Source organism: Pristis pectinata, chromosome 5, assembly GCF_009764475.1.
Source record: "Pristis pectinata isolate sPriPec2 chromosome 5, sPriPec2.1.pri, whole genome shotgun sequence".
NCBI classification, from domain to species: domain Eukaryota; kingdom Metazoa; phylum Chordata; class Chondrichthyes; order Rhinopristiformes; family Pristidae; genus Pristis; species Pristis pectinata.
The window spans coordinates 19,556,270-19,576,341 of NC_067409.1; the positions used below are offsets into that span (position 1 = coordinate 19,556,270).

Genomic DNA, 20,072 nt, shown 5'->3' on the forward strand with positions numbered 1-20,072 from the left:
CTTATCTTCAGACAACGGTGGTTGTTGAAGAAGTCCTTACTCATGTTTCACCTTATGGCTTGCGGAACTGAACTTTAAGAACCATTCCTGAACTTGGAGTTTGGGACTTTGCCGCACACACACGAAGACTTTAGTTTTGGGGTTAACGTTCAAGGTTTAACATTTTTGAATTCTAACATACTAACATTTTTACTTTTATTTTACGTATGGTCATAAGTAGTGATTAATAAAATAGTTTTTAACACTGAATCATGCTCAGTGTGTTTCTTTTGTTGCTGGTTCGTGACAATGGCTACTCTAGTTCAGTTTCTGGTCAATGGTATCCTCTAGGATATTGATAGTGGGGGTTTCAGAGATGTTAATGCCATTCAATGTCTGCGGGGTGATAGTAGGATTTTTCTTGTTGGATGTATTCATTGCCTGGCACTTGTTTGGTGTGACTTTCCACCTATCAGCCCAGGCCTGGAAATTGCCCAGATCTTGCTGCATTTGGTTGTGGACTACTTCATTATCTGAGGAGTCGCAAATGGTGCTTAACATTGTGCAATCATCAGCAAACATCCGTACTTCTGACCTTACAAAATTGGAAGAAAAGTAGGTAAATAGTAAGCCTTTTAATAGTAACATTGAGGATGAAACTTTTAAAGTGTGTCCAAGAGAGCCTTATGAGCCAGTATGTAGATAGTCTTGCTATTATTGGTGGGGTGGGTTGGAGGGTGGTGGTACTTAAAGAAGGAATCTGGCGGGGATAAAGAGGGACATGAAGTAACACTGCCAGACAAAATTAAGGAAAATGTCAAAGCAAATTATAAGATATTAAGGGCAAGAGTTTAACCAAGGAAAACAGTAGGGTACTTTCAGGACAAAAGGGGCAATCTGTGTGTGCAGTCAAAGGATGTAGGTGAGAGTTTAAGTACATACTTTTCAATTATATTCATTAAGGAGAATGTCATTGTACTTGGAGAATTGAGGAGGAGGAATGGTGCAATCTGGAAGAACTGGAAAAGGAATTGATGTCTTAGTAGCATAAAGTTGGATGGAGCCTGATGGGATGTTGCCAAATTGGTGTGGGAAGCAAGGGAGGAAATTGTTGGGCCCCTGATAGAGATTTTTAATTCTTTACTGGCCACAAGTGAGGTGCCAAACGAACTGAGGACAACAAATGTTGAACAGCAGGGATAAGTCATGTAATTCGAGTGAGTCTACAATGTCAGTAATAGGGAAGTTATTGAAAAATTTTCAATTAATATACACTTGGAAAGGCATGGATTAGTCAAAGGTTGTAAGCATGGCTTTGTCAGGGGGAGATTCTGTTTAAGCAGTTTGACTGAAATTTTGAAGAGATAACAAAGTGTATTAATGAGGGTAGTGTGGTTGATGTTTTCTATGTGCACTTCATTAAGACTTTTGATAAGGTCCAACATGGGAAACTGTTCCAAAAGGTTAGAGCCAATGGGATTGAGGGCAATTCAGAGAATTGGATCCAAAGTGGCTTAGTAATAGGAGGCAGAGGGTGTGGAAGGTTATTTTTGTGATTGGAAATCTTTGGCCAGTGGTGTACCAGAGAGATTGGTGCTGGGATCCTGACTATTTGCTCCTAAATTTGCATAAGAGGAAGAGTTAATGTTTCATTGATCATTTGGTTAAAGGTCTGTGACAAATGGTGATCAAGCTGGTTTGGTAACATTGTAGTGTAGAAATTGGCGCATTTGTATTATCATGCATAAATGAAAGCAATTAAATCTAAGTTAGATTATGCCAGTGATCATTTCTGGATGAAAATGTATCCATTGGGAAATTGCCCTGGGCACCACCATATGATATTCAGCTTAACACATCTGAAGTTTTCCTGGCATTGGTGGCATACCTAAGGATGTCACTGTACATTTCCTCCGTTACCAATGGAAGTTGAAACTTTTGGGTCAATGTACAATCTTCATTGAACCCTCCTATAAAACTAGCCAATGAGATGGCAACACAAGGGTCTTACACATACATCTGCCAGTGCCAGTTTTCACTACAAAAGATGTTTGAAACCTCGTCACTATTTGTGCCATAATCAATTATAGCCTTTTAAAATATTAGAACTATATGCTGTTCTCTGCGTCATTGGTCATCCTCTTTCCATAGTGGCATCTATCAGCTCAGACAGTCACATGGGGTTTGGCTACCCACTCAGAAGACTGCCATATTCCCAGCACATATCCCATGCCTTTGCATTTTCCCTAACCTTTGGACAAGGTAACATTAAGTGGGACTGATGCCAATAATTTAGAGAGTGATTAAAGCGGGAATCGTTTTTCGGGTAAGGATGGAGCTAAAATGTGAATCACTCAAAACTCAGACAGTGGTGTTTTAAGTAGAAATTATACGAATGAGAAAATTTAAACAAAAGTATGTACAAATCAGAGAACCTTTTTTTCTTGTGTTTTTTCACCGGTGCCTGGGAAATGGTTTTAATGCTCACAGTGGAGCCTACAGCACATGCTCCTGTTTATATCAGTGGTGCTAAGATTGAGAGGGTTGAGAGCTTCAGGTTCCTAGGAGTGAACATCACCAATAGCCTGTCCTGGTCCAACCACATAGATGCCACAGCCAAGAAAGCTCACTAGCACCTCTACTTCCTCATGAGGCTAAAGAAATTTGGCATGTCTCCTTTGACCCTCACCAATTTTTATTGATGCACCATAGAAAGCATCCTATCCGGATGCATCATGGCTTGGTATGGCAACTGCTCTGCACGTGACTGCAAGAAACTGCAGAGAGTTGTGGACACAGCTCAGCACAGGGCACATCACAGAAACCAGCCTCCCCTCCATGGACTCTGTCAACTCTACACACCCACCCACCCTGGACATTCTTCTTCCCCCTCCCATCGGGCAGAAGATACAAAAGCCTGAAAGGAAGTACCACCAGGCTCAAGGACAGCTTCTATCCTGCTGTTAAGACTATTGAACGGTCCCCTAGTATGATAAGATGGACTCTTGACCTCACAATTTACCTTGTTATGACCTTGCACCTTATTGTCTACCTGCACTACACTTTCTCTGTAACTATAATACTTTATTCTGCATTCTGCTATTGTTTTAACTTGTACTACCTCAATGCACTGTTGTAATGAGTTCATCTGTATGAATGCTATGTAAGACAAGTTTTTCACTGTACCTCGGTACAAATAATAAACTAATTTACCAATTTAATTTTGTGATGTGGCTGGGGCAGGGCAAATAGGCCTTTAGTCTTGATATATAGCCATAAGCAATAACATATAAGACCAGTTTTCTGTTTTTTAAGACACTTTTGCCACATTAAATAATTCTTCTCATTTTTGAAACACATCTCATTACCTGGTGGCCTGGTAGATAGAAAAGTCAAATAGTGCTATAACGAGCCAAGCAACCAAGAAAAAAAAACTATTAGCTCATTTCATTTGCGATGACAGAGCATTACAATTTATTGGAATGGTCCTAGATTGGGGTGAGTTAGGATGAAGAGGAAAAGGGAATTGGCTTGAATATTTGATCTTCATGACTATCCAAGCATCCTTGCAGAAGTGTATGTGTGTGGATGTTTTATTACAGAGGGTCGAGTTTGACAGAATTGCTTAGTAATGAAATAGATTATGAACAAACATTGTCCCAGTTCACACACTAAGAATTACATTGCTATTTGTGAAATTGGTACCCTGGCATGCATGTGTGGCTTACATGGCTAATAAGGCACATTATGTAAAAAATCTCATTGGATAACTGAGAGTACTGACATGAGAGAAATGTAATTAAAATATATTCTTCAACAATTTTCTTCACTAATGATGTTTAGTTTGAGCTATAATGTTTTACAGTGTTTATTTTTACTTTAGGGATTTTCGTGATAACAACATTTCATTTATATGGAAAGACAGCTGGCTTGTTTATCCAAGTGTAGAATATCTGTAAGTATGTTTGTGATTCGTAATATCAATGTATTTAGTAGAAGTTATATTCTACTCATTGTTCCCTAACTTCACCTGATTGTCAGTTTAAGAAATGAATGCAAACTCTCAGATGATTAACAGAACATTATGATTGTTTATTAAAGCATAAATGCCATATAAGATCATTTTGAAGTACACGAGGGAGCTCTGACTTTCCTATCCTCACAATGAGCAGTTACTGAGAAATGTGTCAACCCTTGCATTACTATAGTTTATACTGTTTTATTTAGTACTGATTCAATCGTTTCTGTGTCACAAAGCTATCTGTTGTTTCAGTCGAGTGATATTTTTGCTCTTTTTGACATTCACTCAGAATTTCAATTCTTGGGTTCCAATAACAGCTTTAATTTAAAAAACATTATAAAGATCTTTAATTGAGAGAATAATTAGACAGAAAGATTAAAAGAGTAGATCCAAATGATATAAGAATTAGGGGTGTGACAAAAAGTTAGTTTGTAATGACAGCTTTTGAGAAAGTGTTTCAAGGCTAGTAGGCCAAAAGGTAGGAAATAGGATAGAATAAGAAGCTGAGGGATATCAAGATGAGGATTTTAAGTGTATGTAATGGGAGTTTGGGAGTTCATGCATCTCAGTACAGATAGGAGAAATATTGGGTAAACAGGACGGAAGATGTAGGCAAACTGAGGTCTATTGAAAATCATGGGAAAAGTGAATGTAGAAAAGGCATGGCAAAGGTCTGAAAGCTGTGCTAAACTGTGAAGAAAAATGCAGTCCTCATTTTAGTCCTCGATTCTCAGTGTAAGCTATCTGCAAAGTAGGATGTGAAGAATATTTATGCATCTTTCAGGGAGTTGCTTATATGATAGCAATATCTAAGAGGCATTTAGACAGGCACATCAACAACAGGGAAGAGAGGGATATGGACCGTGTGCTGGCAGATGAGATTAATTAGATTGCTTCTATGGTTGTCACAAACATGGTGGGCTGAAGGGCCTGTTCTTGTGCTATACTGTTTTATGTTCTATAATTATCAGTAATAAATATGTCAATCTGTGATGCTGGTCAGAATTTCTATGAACTTCCACGTAGATAAGTTAGTCTTATGAATGTTGAGATGTCTCATTATTGCTGGCTACATAATTCCTATGAAGCAGGATTTTATTTCAAAAATGGAAGTTAGTTGACTATGTGAAATATGTAATTACTACTATCATGTATTTATCCTGTGCAGTAACAATTCCGGTATAAAGACCTGTGCAGAAAATCTCTCAGTTGTCTGTTGAATCTATGTGATTTAGGCAGAAGATTGGCAGAATTTGATGGTCTCCCTGATGACTACACCTGCGGGAAGTGCAGCCAACTTCAGCTCCTGGAAGACTGGATTAAGGAGCTGGAGCTGGAGTTGGATGAACTGAGAAGTATCAGGGAGGCTGAGCGAATCATAGCTTGGACTTTTGAGCAGGTAGTTACACCCCGACGGCAGGATTCAGGTAGTGGATGGGTGAGAACTGAGAGAGGTAGGGGGGAAAAAAGTCAGTGCAGGGTCCCCCTGTGGCCATATCTCTCAGCAACAAGTATACACCTTTGGATACTGCTGAGGGAGATGACCTATCTGTGCAAGGCAACAGCAGCCAGGCCAGTAGCACTGTGGTTGGCTCTGAGGCTCAGAAGGGAAGGGAGAAGTCAGGCAGAGTGATAGTCATAGGGGACTCGGTAGTCAGGGGGACAAATAGGAGATTCTGCGGCCGCCGAAGAGACACCAGGATGGTGTGTTGCCTCCTGGGTGCGAGGGTTCTGGATGTCTCGGAGCGGTTGCAGAAGGGGGAGGGTGAGCAGCCAGAGGTAGTGGTGCATATTGGTACCAATGACATAGGCAAGAGAGGGGTAGAGGTCCTGCAAAATGAGTATAGGGAGTTAGGAAGGAGGCTGAAGAGCAGGACCTCCAAGGCGGTAATCTCTGGATTACTTCCAGTGCCATGAGCTAGTGAAGGAAAGAACAGGATGATGGTACAGACAAATGAGTGGCTGGGGAGATGGTGCAGGAGGCAGAGTTTCAAGTTCTTGGATCATTGGAACCTTTTCTGGGGAAGGGGTGACCTGTACAAGAGAGACGGGTTGCACCCGAACTGGAGGGGAACCAATATCCTGGCAGGGAGGTTTGTTAATGCTGCTGGGAAACATTTAAACTAGCTTTGCAGGGGGATGGGACCCGGAAAGACAGGTCAGTAAGTGAGGTAATGGGCAAGAGGGCTGATGTCGGGGAATGTGGTATTAGGCAGATGCCTGATAACAGATGTGATGGGATGAATGGTTTGAAGTGTTTGTACTTTAATGCTCGGAGTATTATGGGCAAGAGTGATGAACTTAGAGCATGGATCAGTACATGGAACTATGATGTTGTGGCCATTACAGAGACTTGGTTGAGGGAGGGACAGGAATGGGTGATCGATGTACCAGGGTTTCGAAGTTTTAGGAAGAATCGAGAGGGGTGGGGTGAAAGAGGAGGAGGAGTTGCAATACTAATTAGAGATAATATATCAGCTGCAGTCCAGGGATATATAATGGAGGGCTCGGATACAGAGTCCATATGGGTAGAACTCAGGAATAGGAAGGTTGCGATCACTCTCTTGGGGGTATACTATAGGCCTCCCAATAGTCACCAGGACATTGAGGAATGGATATGCAAACAAATTATGGAAATGTGTAGAAATTACAGGGTTATGGTCATGGGGGACTTCAACTTCCCTGATATAAATTGGGACCTTTTTAATGCAAGAGGATTAGATGGGGCAGAATTTGTTAGGTGTATCCAGGAGGGGTTCCTAAATCAATATGTTGACAGTCCAACAAGGAGAGAGGCTATTCTGGACCTGGTGTTGAGTAATGAGACTGGCCAAATGACTCACCTATCAGTGGGTGAGCAATTGGGGAACAGTGACCACAGCTCATTAACTTTCAGGATAGCTATAGATAAGGATAGGTATGGGGCTAGCGGGAGGGTTTTAAATTGGAGCAGGGCTAATTATGAAGACATAAGACAGGAACTAGGTAAAGCTGGTAAGTCCACGTCAAGCATGTGGAAAGTGTTTAAGGATCAAATACACAGAGTACAGAATAGGTATGTCTCGATTAGAAGGAAGGACATGAATGAGAAAATAAGGGAACCTTGGATATCCAGGGAAGTAATGAACTTAGTCAAGAAGAAAAAGGACAAGTATGTAGCGCTTCGGAAGTTAGGATCAGACAAAGCACGTGAGGACTATAGAGAAGCTAGAAATTAACTCAAGAAAGGAATTAGGAAAGCCAGGAGGGGCCATGAAAAGTCCTTAGCAAGTAGGATTAAGGAGAATCCAAAGACATTCTATACCTACGTCAGGAATAAGAGGATGACGAGGGAAATGGTAGGACTGCTTAAGGATAAAGAAGGGAATCTATGTTTGGATGCAGAGGACGTGGGTGAGGTTCTGAATGAGTATTTCTCTTCAGTATTTACCCAGGAAAGGGACATGCACGACACAGAAATTGGAACTGAGGGCGGAAACATGTTAGGGCATTTAGAGGTCGAGGAGGAGGTAGTGTTAGATCTCCTAAACAATATTAAGGTGGCCAAGTCCCTGGGGCCCGATGGGATATACCCCAGGTTACTGAGGGAGGTGAGAGAGGAAATTGTCGGGGCCTTGACCAGTATCTTTGTGTCCTCTTTGACCACGGGTGAGGTCCCGCATGACTGGTGAGTGGCTAATGTTGTTCCTCAATTTAAGAAAGGAACAAGGGAAAATCCGGGGAACTATAGACGGTGAGTCTCACGTCAGTTGCAGGGACATGGCTGGAGAAAATTCTTAGAGATAGGATATACAAGCATCTGGAATCCAATGGCTTGATTAGGGAAAGCCAGCATGGCTTTGTGCGGGGCAAGTCGTGCTTCCAAATCTGGTTGAGTTTTTTGACAGGGTGACGAGAGAGATTGATGCTGTATATTCCGTTGTATAAGAAAGGTGGGAGGCAGCATAAAGGAAATTACAGACCAATTAGTCTGACATCGGTGGTGGGAAAGTTATTAGAATCAAGGATGAGGTTATGGAATACCTAGAGGTGCAAGGCAAGATAGGTTTCGTGAAGGGAAGATTCTGCCTGACCAACCTATTGGAGTTTTTTGAGGAAATCACAGGTAGGGTGGATAAGGGAGAGGCGGTAGATGTTGTGTATTTAGACTTTCAAAAGGCCTTCGACAAGGTGCCGCACAAGAGGCTGATTAATAAGATGAGAGGTCATGGAATTACAGCTCAGATAACAGAATGGGTGGAGTGTTGGCTGGTAGGCAGAAAGCAAAGGGTGGGAATAAAGGGATCCTGTTCTGGTTGGCTACCGGTTACTAGTGGTGTTCCGCAGGGGTCGGTGTTGGGGCCGCTTCTTTTTACTCTGTACATTAACGATTTGGATGATGGAGTAAATGGTTTTGTGGCTAACTTTGCAGATGACCCCAAGATAGGTGGAGGAGTAGGGAGTATTGAGGAGACAGGAAGGTTGCAGAGAGACCTGGATAGTTTAGGAGAATGGGCAAAGAAATGGCAGATGAGATTCAATGTTGAGAAATGTGCAGTTGTGCACTTTGGAAACAGAAATAAACAGGCAGATTATTATCTAGAAGGGGAGAAAATTCAAAGTACAGAAGTACAAAGGGACTTGGGGGTCCTCGTGCAGGATACCCTAAAGGTTAACCACCAGGTCGGATAGGCGGTAAGGAAAGCGAATGCTATGTTGGCATTCATTTCAAGAGGTATAGTGTATAGAAGTAAGGAAGTGTTGATGATGCTCCACGGGGCACTAGTGAGGCCTAATTTGGAATACTGTGTACAGTTTTGGGCCCCATATCTTAGGAAGGATGTGCTGACGTTGGAGAGCGTTCAGAGAAGATTTACGAGGATGATTCCCGGAATGAAAGGGCTTACATATGACGAGCATTTGTCAGCTCTTGGACTGTACTCACTGGAGTACAGGAGAATGAGAGGGGACCTCAGAGAAACATTTAAAATGTTGAAAGGACTGGACAGGGTAGATGTGGCCAAGCTGTTTCCCTTGGTGGGTGAATCCAGGACCAGAGGGCACAATCTTAGAATTAGAGGGTACAGGTTTAAGACAGAGATGAGGAGAAATTTCTTTAGCCAGAGGGTAGTGAATTTATGGAATTCCTTGCCAAGTACAGCAGTGGAGGCCAGATCATTGGAGGCATTTAAGGAGGAGATAGATAGATAGCTAATTAGTCAAGGTATCAAGGGATATGGGGATAAGGCTGGAAATTGGGGTTAGAATAGTTTTTTTTCCATCCCCCCCCCCATTTCTCATTTTTCTCCCCCTTTTCTTTGGAGCAGAATCGATGGGCCGAATGGCCTACTTCTGCTCCCTTATCTTGTGATCTTGTGATGAAGGTAGAGCTGTTGATGTCACCTATATGGACTTCAGTAAGGCATTTGACAAGGTCCCACATAATCAATTAATCAAGAAAGTTCGGATGCATGGGGTCAGTGGAGAATTGGCTGTGTGGATCCCGAACTGGCTTGCCCGTAGAAGACAAAGGGTGGTGGTTGAAGGGACTTATTCGGGCTGGAGGCCTGTGAGTAGCGTTGTTCCGCAGGCAACTGTGTTGGGACTTCTGCTGTTTGTGATGTACATAAATGACCTGGACGAGTATGTTGATGCATGGGTTAGTAAGTTTGCAGATGTTACCAAGATTGGGAGAGTTGTGAATAGTGTAGAAGACTGGCAGCAGATACAGCGTGATGTAGATCAGCTGCAGATGAGGGCAGAGAAATGGCAGATGGAGTTTAACCAGGATAAATGTGAGGTGATGCACCTTGGTAGGACTAATGTCAAGAGACAGTACACTCTTAAGGGCAAGACTATTAACAGTGTTGAAGAGCAGAGAGACCTTGGGGTGCAAGTCCATGACTCATTGAAAGTAGCTACACAGGTAGACAGGGTGGTCAAGAAGGCTTATGGAATGCTTGCATTTATTAATCGGGATATTGAGTATAGGAGTCAAGAAGTTATGATGCATCTCCATAGAACTCTGGTTAGGCAGCATTTGGAGTATTGTGTGCAATTCTGGCCACCTCATTATAAGAAGGATGTTGAGGCTTTAGAGAGGGTGCAGAGGAGGTTTACCAGGATGCTGCCTGGATTAGAGGGCATGTGCTATCAGGAGAGGCTGGACAAACTTGGGGTCTTTTCTCTGGAGCGGCAGAGGCTGAGGGGTGATCTGTTGGAAGTGTATAAAATTATGAGGGGCATAGATAGGGTGGACAAGCAATATCTTTTTCCCATTATTGAGCGATCCAATACCAGAGGGCATGCATTTAAGGTGAGGGGGGTAGGTTCAGAACAGACGTGAGGGGTACATTTTTTACTGAGAGGGTGGTGGATGCCTGGAATGTGTTGCCCGATAGGGTAGTGGAGAGAGACTTGGATGAGCACATGAATGAGAGGAAAATAGAGGAATATGGGCATTCTGTAGGTAGGAGGGAATAGCTATGTTGGCACAACATTGTGGGCCCAAGGGCCTGTTCTGTGCTGTACTGTTCTATGTTCTAATTTGGGTCTACTAATACTATTAAGTAACTTTTGTCTGAGTTAATTAGAGCATCCCCAATTAAATTTCTGGTTCAGGAGTAAATGTCAGACATATTAAAATAAGTTGCATGAAAGCATTTCACAGCAGTAAGGTTGGTAGAGCTTAATACATAGAGTTTAGCAATTAAACTTATTAGCCAACCCCTTAATTATCACACCATTGACTTCACCTCCTGTGAGCTATGGTGACTAAAATAGTTCAGTTGAGTCAAAGATCAGCAATGTAATGGTAAAGGCCACAGGTGAATTTTTAGGATAATTAAACAATCATGCTGTTTGACTACATGAAGCTTATTATAAAATATATCAACTTTCAGAAATTTAAAGGGAAATCGTTTAACAGATCTGATTCCAGAATCCTTTGAAGGTCTTGCACGATTGAAATACTTGTAAGTTTCACAATTTATTTATTGCTTTTAATGTTTAATGAACTATAGTGATATTTGGTTTTTGCTTTACAACAAGATGAAGGTGGCTATCTATGCTACTTAAATCTGCTTGCTTACAGGCAAGTGGAGTTTCATTGATTTTTGACAAAATATGTCATTTTACTAGATTGTTTCATCCCAAGATGAGGTGGGAAGAGGGAGAATAATGTCTGTCATGTTATTTTGCAGTTTAACCTCCTGTTGGTTAATTATCAAAGAATATTAACAATAATTGAGTTATTACAGTCCAGATTACCTGATTTACTGGTAGCAAGAGGTAAACTTGAACTGAAGTACTGAATGAGGATTAAAGATGAAAATAGATGAGAAAATCTATCTATAGTGATATCAGAAGAAGCTATGAATAATGAAGGTTTGAGGATACATTGTGGTTGATTGTGATCAAGTGCAAATTTAACAGCCTGGTGATGATAGTGAAAACCTTAAGAAAAGCTGTGGTAAATTCATTATGAGCTGTAACAAAAGGATTTTATATTTGACAACTTACAGCCAATGTTTTGGTGATCATAATTCTGTAGTGCTACTACATTCCATTTACAGTACTGCATCCTGAATTTGAATGGCACCACATCTGCCGTGGAAATTAAGTACAATTTTTACACTTTTAATAATGCAGAAAGATGCCATTTGGGGTACTGGATCCATATGCCGGCTCCCAGGGAAGTAATCCCATTAAGTCCATTTCCCCTCTCCTTATTTTCCTGTACCCATATAAGTTATTTGTTCTCACACAAACCCATCAGCACCCCTATTGATTCCTTTAGCTATTAACCTACACTAAGGGGTCATTTAACCTTCCTGCATGTCTTTGGGACGTAGTAAACCCACAAAGTCATGGAAACAACAAGCAAACTCCACACAAACAGCACCTGAGGTTGGGATTGAATCTGGGTTCCTGGAACTGTGAGGCAGCTGCACTAATTGCTGCACTTTTCATGCTGTCCTCAAAATTATTATTCAAATAAACTTAGATTTAAAAACTATCATTAGTAATGGTGACAATGAAATAACTGGATTGTAAGAAACACTCATTTGGCTTACAAAAGGAAGTTAATCTGTCATTTGGACATAGCCTGGCCAAATTTGACTCCACACCCCTTATGATGGTTCACTCTTAAATACCCTTTGAAATGACTTGGAAACCCATGCAGTTTAGGGAGCATTTAGTTTTAGATTGTAATCATGTCCTTGTTATGATGTCTACACCCTATGAACTAACTAAATACTTTCAATAATTTTGAATCAGTAATTCCAAACTAAATGACACTAAATCAGTTGTTTCATGTGAGGTCACTTTGATAACAATATGTGTGGAGTCCTTGGTCCATTGTTGCAGCAGTATGTACAAAATATATGGCCATTCTAGAGATAGATAGCAGTGGTTATAAAACAACAAAACTATTTCCTCTATTACTCATGATCCTTATCTTTATATGTGTAAACCTAAAAAAAACAAAATTTTCAAGTGTATTTAATGCAGAAGGACAATTCTGTAAATTGAGCTTATCATTTAGCTCCTCTAAATATTTTTTAAAATCAAAGTGGATACTGTCACAACTTAGTCAGGTTTCAGTTGCAAAATACAATCATCTTATAATATTACACAGATTACATAGACTATACAGCACAGAAATAGACAATTCTGCCAAACATTCTGCAATATTGGTGTTTACTCTCTATTGCTCTTTCAATAGTATACACTATTCCTTCCTCCATTATCTAGCTTTCCTTAAAATATTTATCTACTATGTATATCAATTACTCTAGATGGTAGATGGTATATTCTAATCACTTTCTGAGGAAGGAAGGTACTCCTAAATTTCTCATTGGACTTACTAATGACAAACTTTTTGTAGTCCCTAGTTTTGATCTCCTCACAAAAGAAGAAGAATTTGATATATGTACAGAATAGTGTGATGGAATATGGTAGAATGTGTGTAGAATGTGGTACTCTCCACTTAGTAGAGTAGTAAGGCCCATAGGATAAAGCTTTAAGTAGAAGGCTAGATAAAGGAGAAATGAATAGAAGATTATACTAATAGGTCTGGAAGAGGGATAGAGATTAACCAGCAAAATTGACCTGTTTGGCAGAATGGCCTGTTTCTGTGTTATATATATTCAATGTAATATGGATCTTATTATAAAATGGCTAAAGATCCTGCCACGAATAGTAGAAGTAGAGATGAGAATGCATGACCACTGGAACAATACAAACATCAAAGTCAAGTTTATGAACAACAATGAAAATTTTGACAAAAAAACTTAAATATTTTTGCTGTAATTTATTCAAATATTAGGATGATTCATTAGAATGATGCACCAGAATAATCAGCAACTTTTTAAAAGTAGCATTTTAATGTGTTACCATTTAATTTTTTGTCACATTTTTGAATTCAAAGACAATAGTTCAATAATGCTTCAGGAAGTTATTGCCGAAGAACACGAATAATCCTACATATTCAAATTTATTACAAATAAGGAAAAAGTGAAAGAGTAAAAAAAAAGGGATGTATGGATGCTTTTGATTTTTTTTAGTTGGTATGGGAGGCCCTGTTGGTGAAGGGGCCAATGCTGTTGAGGTGGCACTGGCAACAGTACTGGAAATAGAAAAAGTACAGCCCAGTGGGCTGGGCTGTACTTATACTTGGCTGGTGTTAAACTCCTTATGAATCAAGTTGTGAGTAGGGTTTAAAATGAAGTAAAATGGTGGCGTGTGCTGTGGGATGGTGGTGGGAAAGAGGATGAATTTGGATAAGGGAAACATGATAAAGCCAACCTCGTAGAACAAAGTAGCAATTTGGGTAATGATTAGTGGAATATGACAGGAAGAAATGGAATTTGACAGTATTAGAGTAGCATGAAAAAAGTCAAATCAAGGAAATAAAGTGAAACATTAATATTAAAGGAAATGCATCTGAATGTTTAAAGCAAACTATTGGTACAAATGCTAATAAATGGTTTCGAAATAATAGGCATTATGGAGAAGTGGTATTTTGGGAATGTTGTATTCCAGTGTATATGGTTAATAGGCTTTTAACTGATCAGAGGAGAGGAGAGTTTTAGTGACAGAAAATTTAATATATCACAAAGAAATGAGAGAGCAGTGACACAGAGTAGTGAAAGTGTGAATGAAAATAAAAGAGTGGAAGGAAGGGGCAGAAAATAGAAGCAGAGGTGTGCAGCAGAAATTGGAAATGGAGTAAGTAACAATTGATGATTGATGGCACAAACAGAAATAAATGAGTTTGATATAATGGCCATTTCGGAGATGTGGTTGCAGGGTGAACAACTAGGAAATCAATATTTCAGGTTACAGGCCGTCTCCAGGTAACAAATGGGTTTTGTTTTTACAGATGTCCATAAGTCAATTTTGTCTGTAAATTGGAAAATACACAAAAAACACTCGATATGCTAACTACACCTCCTCAGTATTATAAAGAATGGCATTAAAAGCATATAAGACTGATAAGAGAGAACAAGTATTAAAAGTGGCGAGAGAGAGAGAGACAGAGGAAATTAATTCTGCCGTTCGTAGGATCGAATGTATGGGCATACATCAGACTTTCGAATTTAGCTCATTTGTATGTACAGGTGTCCATAAGTTAGGTGTTCTTAACCTGGGGACGGCCTGTATTTGATGTTCCAAAAGAACAAATAGAGAGGAAAATGAGGTGGGGTAGTATCAAAGAAGGTATCAGTGCAATTGTGAGTAGTGAAATAGATACAGTGGATTCTGATGTTGAATTGGTTTAAGTGGAAATATGCATGTAGCAAGGGAAAAGACATGGATGGGAGTAGGCTGTGGGCTTCCATGGTATTGCCTTGCAGTGGGACAAAGCATGAATGGGAAAATATCAAAGATATATTAAAAAGGGAACTAAAATTATCATGGGTAATTTTAATCTGTAATTGGACGAATCAAACTGGCAAGATGCTTTGGAAGAGGCATTTGCGGAGTGCATCAGTGATTGTTTATAGAGCAATGTAACGGAACATAACTGGGAACAGATATTTTAGATTTGGTCATGTGTAATCAGGTAGAGTTAATAAGAAATCTTATAGTTAAGGATCCTCCAGGAAGTATCGTCATAAAAGGGTAGAATTCCAGATACAATTTGCGGGTGAACACCTTGACTCCCAAACTTAAATAACGGCAATAGGCTAAAGGTAAAGTCAGTGATGAATAGTGGGAGAAATTTATCCCAATTAGAAAAACAAACTCAATGAGAAAGATGAACCATTTGTGGTTAACAAAGGTCAAGGAAAATAGTAAATCAAAAATTAAAGCATACAAAATGGAATAAGCTGGGTGTAGACCACAGGATTGGGTTATTTTCAGCTACCAGCAGTGAAGGACCCAAAAAATTAACAATGAAGGACACAGACATCATGGGCCGAAGGGCCTGTTCCTGTGCTGTATGTTCTATGGAGGAGAAAATTGATTAGGACAGTAAAGTGACAAACAACATCAAAACAAACAGTGGGAGCTGTGGATATATGAAAAGTGAAGAGGGTAGCTAAGGTGAATGTGAAACCCCTAGAGAGTGAGACTACAGAATTAATAACGGGAAACAAGGAAGTGGCAAACAATTTACACCAACACTTTGCATCAATCTTCACAGTGGGGTCACTGCAAACACTGCACTGATAACAGATGGGCTGGTTTTAAATAGGAGGGTAGAACTTGTAACAATCCCTATCACAAGGGACAAAGTATCTAAAAGACTAATGGTATTCAAGGCATAAAAATTACTTAATTCTAATGACCTGCATCGGAGGGTTTTAAAGGAAGTGGCTGCAGAGATGGTAGAGCCATTGGTTACACCTTTTCAAAACTTCTGGGAGGATACCAGTGAATTGGAGACTGCGAAAGTGACACCCTTGTTCAAAAAGGAAGTAGATAAAATGTAGGAAACTATAGGCCCGTTAGCCTAACATCAGTAGCTGGAGCCTGTAATCAAGAAAGAATGAAAAGCACGTTTGACATATTTGCTGGAGTTGTTCGAGGATACAACAAGCAGCATCAATAGAGGGGAATCTGGCAATAAAGTGTATTTGGATTTCTAGAAGGCATTTGATAAGGTTCCATATAAAAAGTTAGTGCACACGATAAGAACTCATGGTATGGGGGTAAGCGTGTTAACATGGATTGAAGATTGATTATCACACAGAGTATGGAAAGTCAGAATAAATGGTATTTTTCAGACTGGAAAGACATAATGAATGCCCAAGGATGATTCCTTGGCATTCAGTTACTTACTATGTCTATTAATGACTTGGAGAAGGAGGCAGAGTGTAATGTATCCAGGTTTGCTGATGACACATGGGTGGGCGTGCTGCGATAAGTATATTTGGACAAATATATTAGATAGGGTTATTTATTAATCCTCTGGTTAGGCATTGTCCGGTGAGAATTGATTGCAATATGAGAAAATTTTACATGGAGTTCAAGAAGGACACTGTTCTGGAGAAAACTTAAATGTTTCTTTTATTCATTAATGCAAAGAGGGCATCTCCGGCAAGGTCATCATTTATTGCCTTCTTATCCTTGAGGTGACCTTTCTTCTTGAACTATCACAGTCCCACTGGTGTTCTGGAGTGTCGTTGGCTAGAGAGTTCCAGGACTCAAACGCTGCAACGATAATGGTGTTATGTTTCCATGTCAACATGATGAGTGAATTTCAGGGGAGCCTGCAGGGGCTCATGTTCCTTCATACCTTCTTGTCCTTCTTGGATGGAGGGGTCACAAGTTTGGAAGTTGTTGTTGGAGTAGTCTAGACAAGTAGCTGCAGTGCATTTTGTAGGTACCACACACTGCAGACAAGTTGTGTCATGGAGTTGTACAGCACAGAAATGGGCCCTTTGGCCACCACATCCATGCCAACCTTTTTGCCCATCTTCACTAATCCCATTTGCCTGCATTAGGTTTGTATCCTGCTTTGCCTTGCCTGTTTAAGGGTCTGTTTAAACGTCTCTTAAACACAGTGATTGTATCTGACTCCATCACCAAGTCTGGCAGCATGTTCCAGATATCAAGCAGTCTCTGTATAAAAAAATAACTTTCCCCTCAAATCCCATTTAAAACTCCTTCACCTTAAATTGATGCAGTCTTGTTTTTGATACCTCTGCCATGGTTAAAAGATTTTGACTATCTACTTTGTCTATGCCTCTTATAATTTTATATACTCCTATAAGGTCAGCCTCCTTCACTCCAGGGAAAACAAGCCCTACCTATCCAATCTATCCCTACAACTAAAGTCCTCCAGTCCAGGCAACATCCTAGTGAATTTCCTTTGTACTCTCTACAGCGCAACCACAACCTTCCTATACTGTGATGACCAGAACTGCACACCGTACTCCCAAGAGCAGTCTAAACAGTGCTTTTTAAAGTTGCAACATAACATTCCAACTTTTATATTCTATGGCCTGGCCTAGCAGCAGATATTCAGTTTCTGTAGATATACTGTGTATAAAAAAAAGTTAACAAAATGAATGTTGGTACTGTTGAAAGCGACTCTGACAAATTAACACTGGAAAATAAAGAGATGGTAAATGAATTAAAGAGTTATTTTGCATTATTCTTTACTATTGATACACGTACAAGTCCCAGTAAATCAAGAATTGGAAAGGGACGAGGAACTCTGGAAAATTACAATCAGCAGGGAAGTGGTCCTAAGAAATCATTGGTAACAAATTGGCATGAATATAATGTTGGCTAGCTCACTGGAAACAGACTCAGCATAAATTGTCTTTTTTGGTTGGCAAGATGTAATAGGTGGTGTGCCACAGGGGTCGGTATTCGAGCTGCAGGTTGGTAAGTATCTGGGTCCTAATGCACTTATCATAGAGCATTTTAAAAAGTGGTTAGTGAGATGGTTCATGTGTTGGTTTTAATTTTCTAAAGTTCTCTAGATTTGGGCAAGTTTCCATTGGATTGAAAAGTAAGACTGTAACTCTGTGATTCAAAATGTGTGGGGCAGGGAAGCACAGGCCAGTTAATTTAGCATTTCTCATTGGGAAGATGTTGGAAGCTAACATAAAAGATGTTATAACAGGACACTTAAATACTGCCTTCTATGTCATAGGAAAATATGAAAAGATATGAAAATATGATATTGACATGGGGTAGTGACTTAAGGAGATTGGCAGGAAAGCTTGGGGTCACCCTTTCAGAATAGATGGAGGCGCACTGCAAAGCAGTCATCCTGTCTGTATTTGGTTTCTTCAGTGCAGAGAGGGACACATTTTGAGCACTGAATGAAGTACACTTAATTGGATGAGGAACAAATGAATCACTGTTTCACCTGGAAGGAGTGTTGGATTTCTGGATGGTAGAAAGTGAAGAGGTCCAAGGTCAAGTCTTGCATTACCTGTGGTCGGAAGGAAAATGACATGATTAGTGGAAGGAATATTAGTAGGGATGGAAGAGTGAGTGATCCGCTTGGAATGGTGAAATGGGAGAGAAAGAAGGATGATCTTGGTGGTAGCATTGCAATGAAGACAGCAGAAATTATGGATCTGTTGAATGTAGTGGCTAGTGGGGTGGAAGTGAGGACAATGGGAGGCCTATTCTTTAAGAGGCAAGGTGATGAGAGCAGAAGAACAGGGAGTGGAATGGATGCAGTTGTGAACTCTGTCAATTATAGTGGCGAGGAAGCCATCATTAAGAAAAAAGGAAGTCATCCCTGTACCACTAACATGAAAGTGTTGTCTTCAGGACCTGCTGAGCATTTCCAGTATTTTCTGTGTAAATTTCAAATTTCCTATATCTGCAGTTTTTTTGCTTATCGGTCTGCCTGTAGCTGGAGAATCCCAGTAATGGCTTTTCTCAAATGCGCATCATTACCTCTGGGGTTCCCCAAGGAGCTAAACTTGCTCCACTCCTGCTTCTCAGATGCATGCAACATCATCTGAAAACAAGCATTAGTTCCCATGTGATGGAATTTTGAAACAGTGGTGACAAATGGCTTGGCCTTATCACCAAACTTCTTAACCCCATCACTACCTTTGAACTGTCAGACTGTTATCCAACATTCAGGATTGTATGAGCAGAAATTTCCTCCAATTATATATTGGGAAGACTGAAGATGATAGCGCCCCGTCCCAACCATTCTCTTGCCATCAACTCATACTTTCCCCGGCAACTACCTGAATGAAGGAGATTGCTTTTATCATGTTGGTGACATATTTGATCCTGCGTGATCCTGATTTGATTTGATTCAGACCTTGTCTGTCTGCTATCTCAAAGTCTGTCTATTTTCACCTGACTCTGGCTTTTCTTCAGCTCACCTGCTGAAATACTTTTCCATGCCCTTGTTACCTTCAGATGTAACCCTTCCAATGCACACCCTCATTCTGCTCTCTATAAACTTGAGGTCATCTAAAACTCAGGTCCTTAGTTGCACCATCCCGTTCCCCATCATCCCAGTGCTTGTAGACCTATAAAGGTTCCTGTTTAAGCAACATCTTGATGTTTAAAGCTTTCTCTGCAGTCTCCTTTTGTCTTTTAACCCTTAGAGATATCTGGAATTTTGGTCGTTGCTAAATTTAATTTCTCCACTGTTGACTGCTGTGCCTTCAGCTGTCAAGACGTTGAGCTCTGGAATTTTCTCCTAAATCTCTCTACTTTTCAACCTTTCTATTCTCCTTAAACACACTTCTTAAACCTATCTCTTCGATGAATTTTTTTATCATCTCTTGTAATATCTCATTTATATGACTCAGTATTTTTTTTTGCTTGACAACACACCTGTGAAGTGACTTGGGATTTTTTTTCTATATTAAAGGCACTAAGTGAATAGAAGTTGTTATTGGAGCTGCATTTATCTAGGTAAGTGTGGATTATTCTATCAAACTTGTGGCTATTGTCATGTAAGTCATGGAAAGGCTTTGGGGAGTTAGTCGATGAGTGCCCATTCTCTTGACTTCTACTTGCAATCACACTATTAACTTAAATCTCTAGTTAGTATGACTCACAAGATGTTGATGGTGGGGCATTTTGTCACAAACCAGCAACAAAAGAAACACACTGAGCATGATTCAGTGTTAAAAACTATTTT

At 40.1% G+C, this 20,072-nt stretch overlaps 1 protein-coding gene across 4 annotated transcripts in view; it reads left to right on the forward strand.

The window, feature by feature from the left end:
• The window catches only part of LOC127570908 (uncharacterized), a 105,355-nt gene that overhangs the window by 10,587 nt on the left and 74,696 nt on the right, over positions 1 to 20,072 (forward strand). For 2 of the 4 annotated variants that reach the window (XM_052016830.1, XM_052016833.1), the window contains exons 2-3: positions 3,863 to 3,934; positions 10,882 to 10,953. In XM_052016830.1, the coding sequence (XP_051872790.1) occupies positions 3,863 to 3,934; positions 10,882 to 10,953 (144 nt within the window). Of the gene's footprint in view, positions 1 to 3,862; positions 3,935 to 10,881; positions 10,954 to 20,072 lie in introns of those variants that run through there. The other 2 variants (XR_007956421.1, XM_052016831.1) reach the window with 2 other exon arrangements.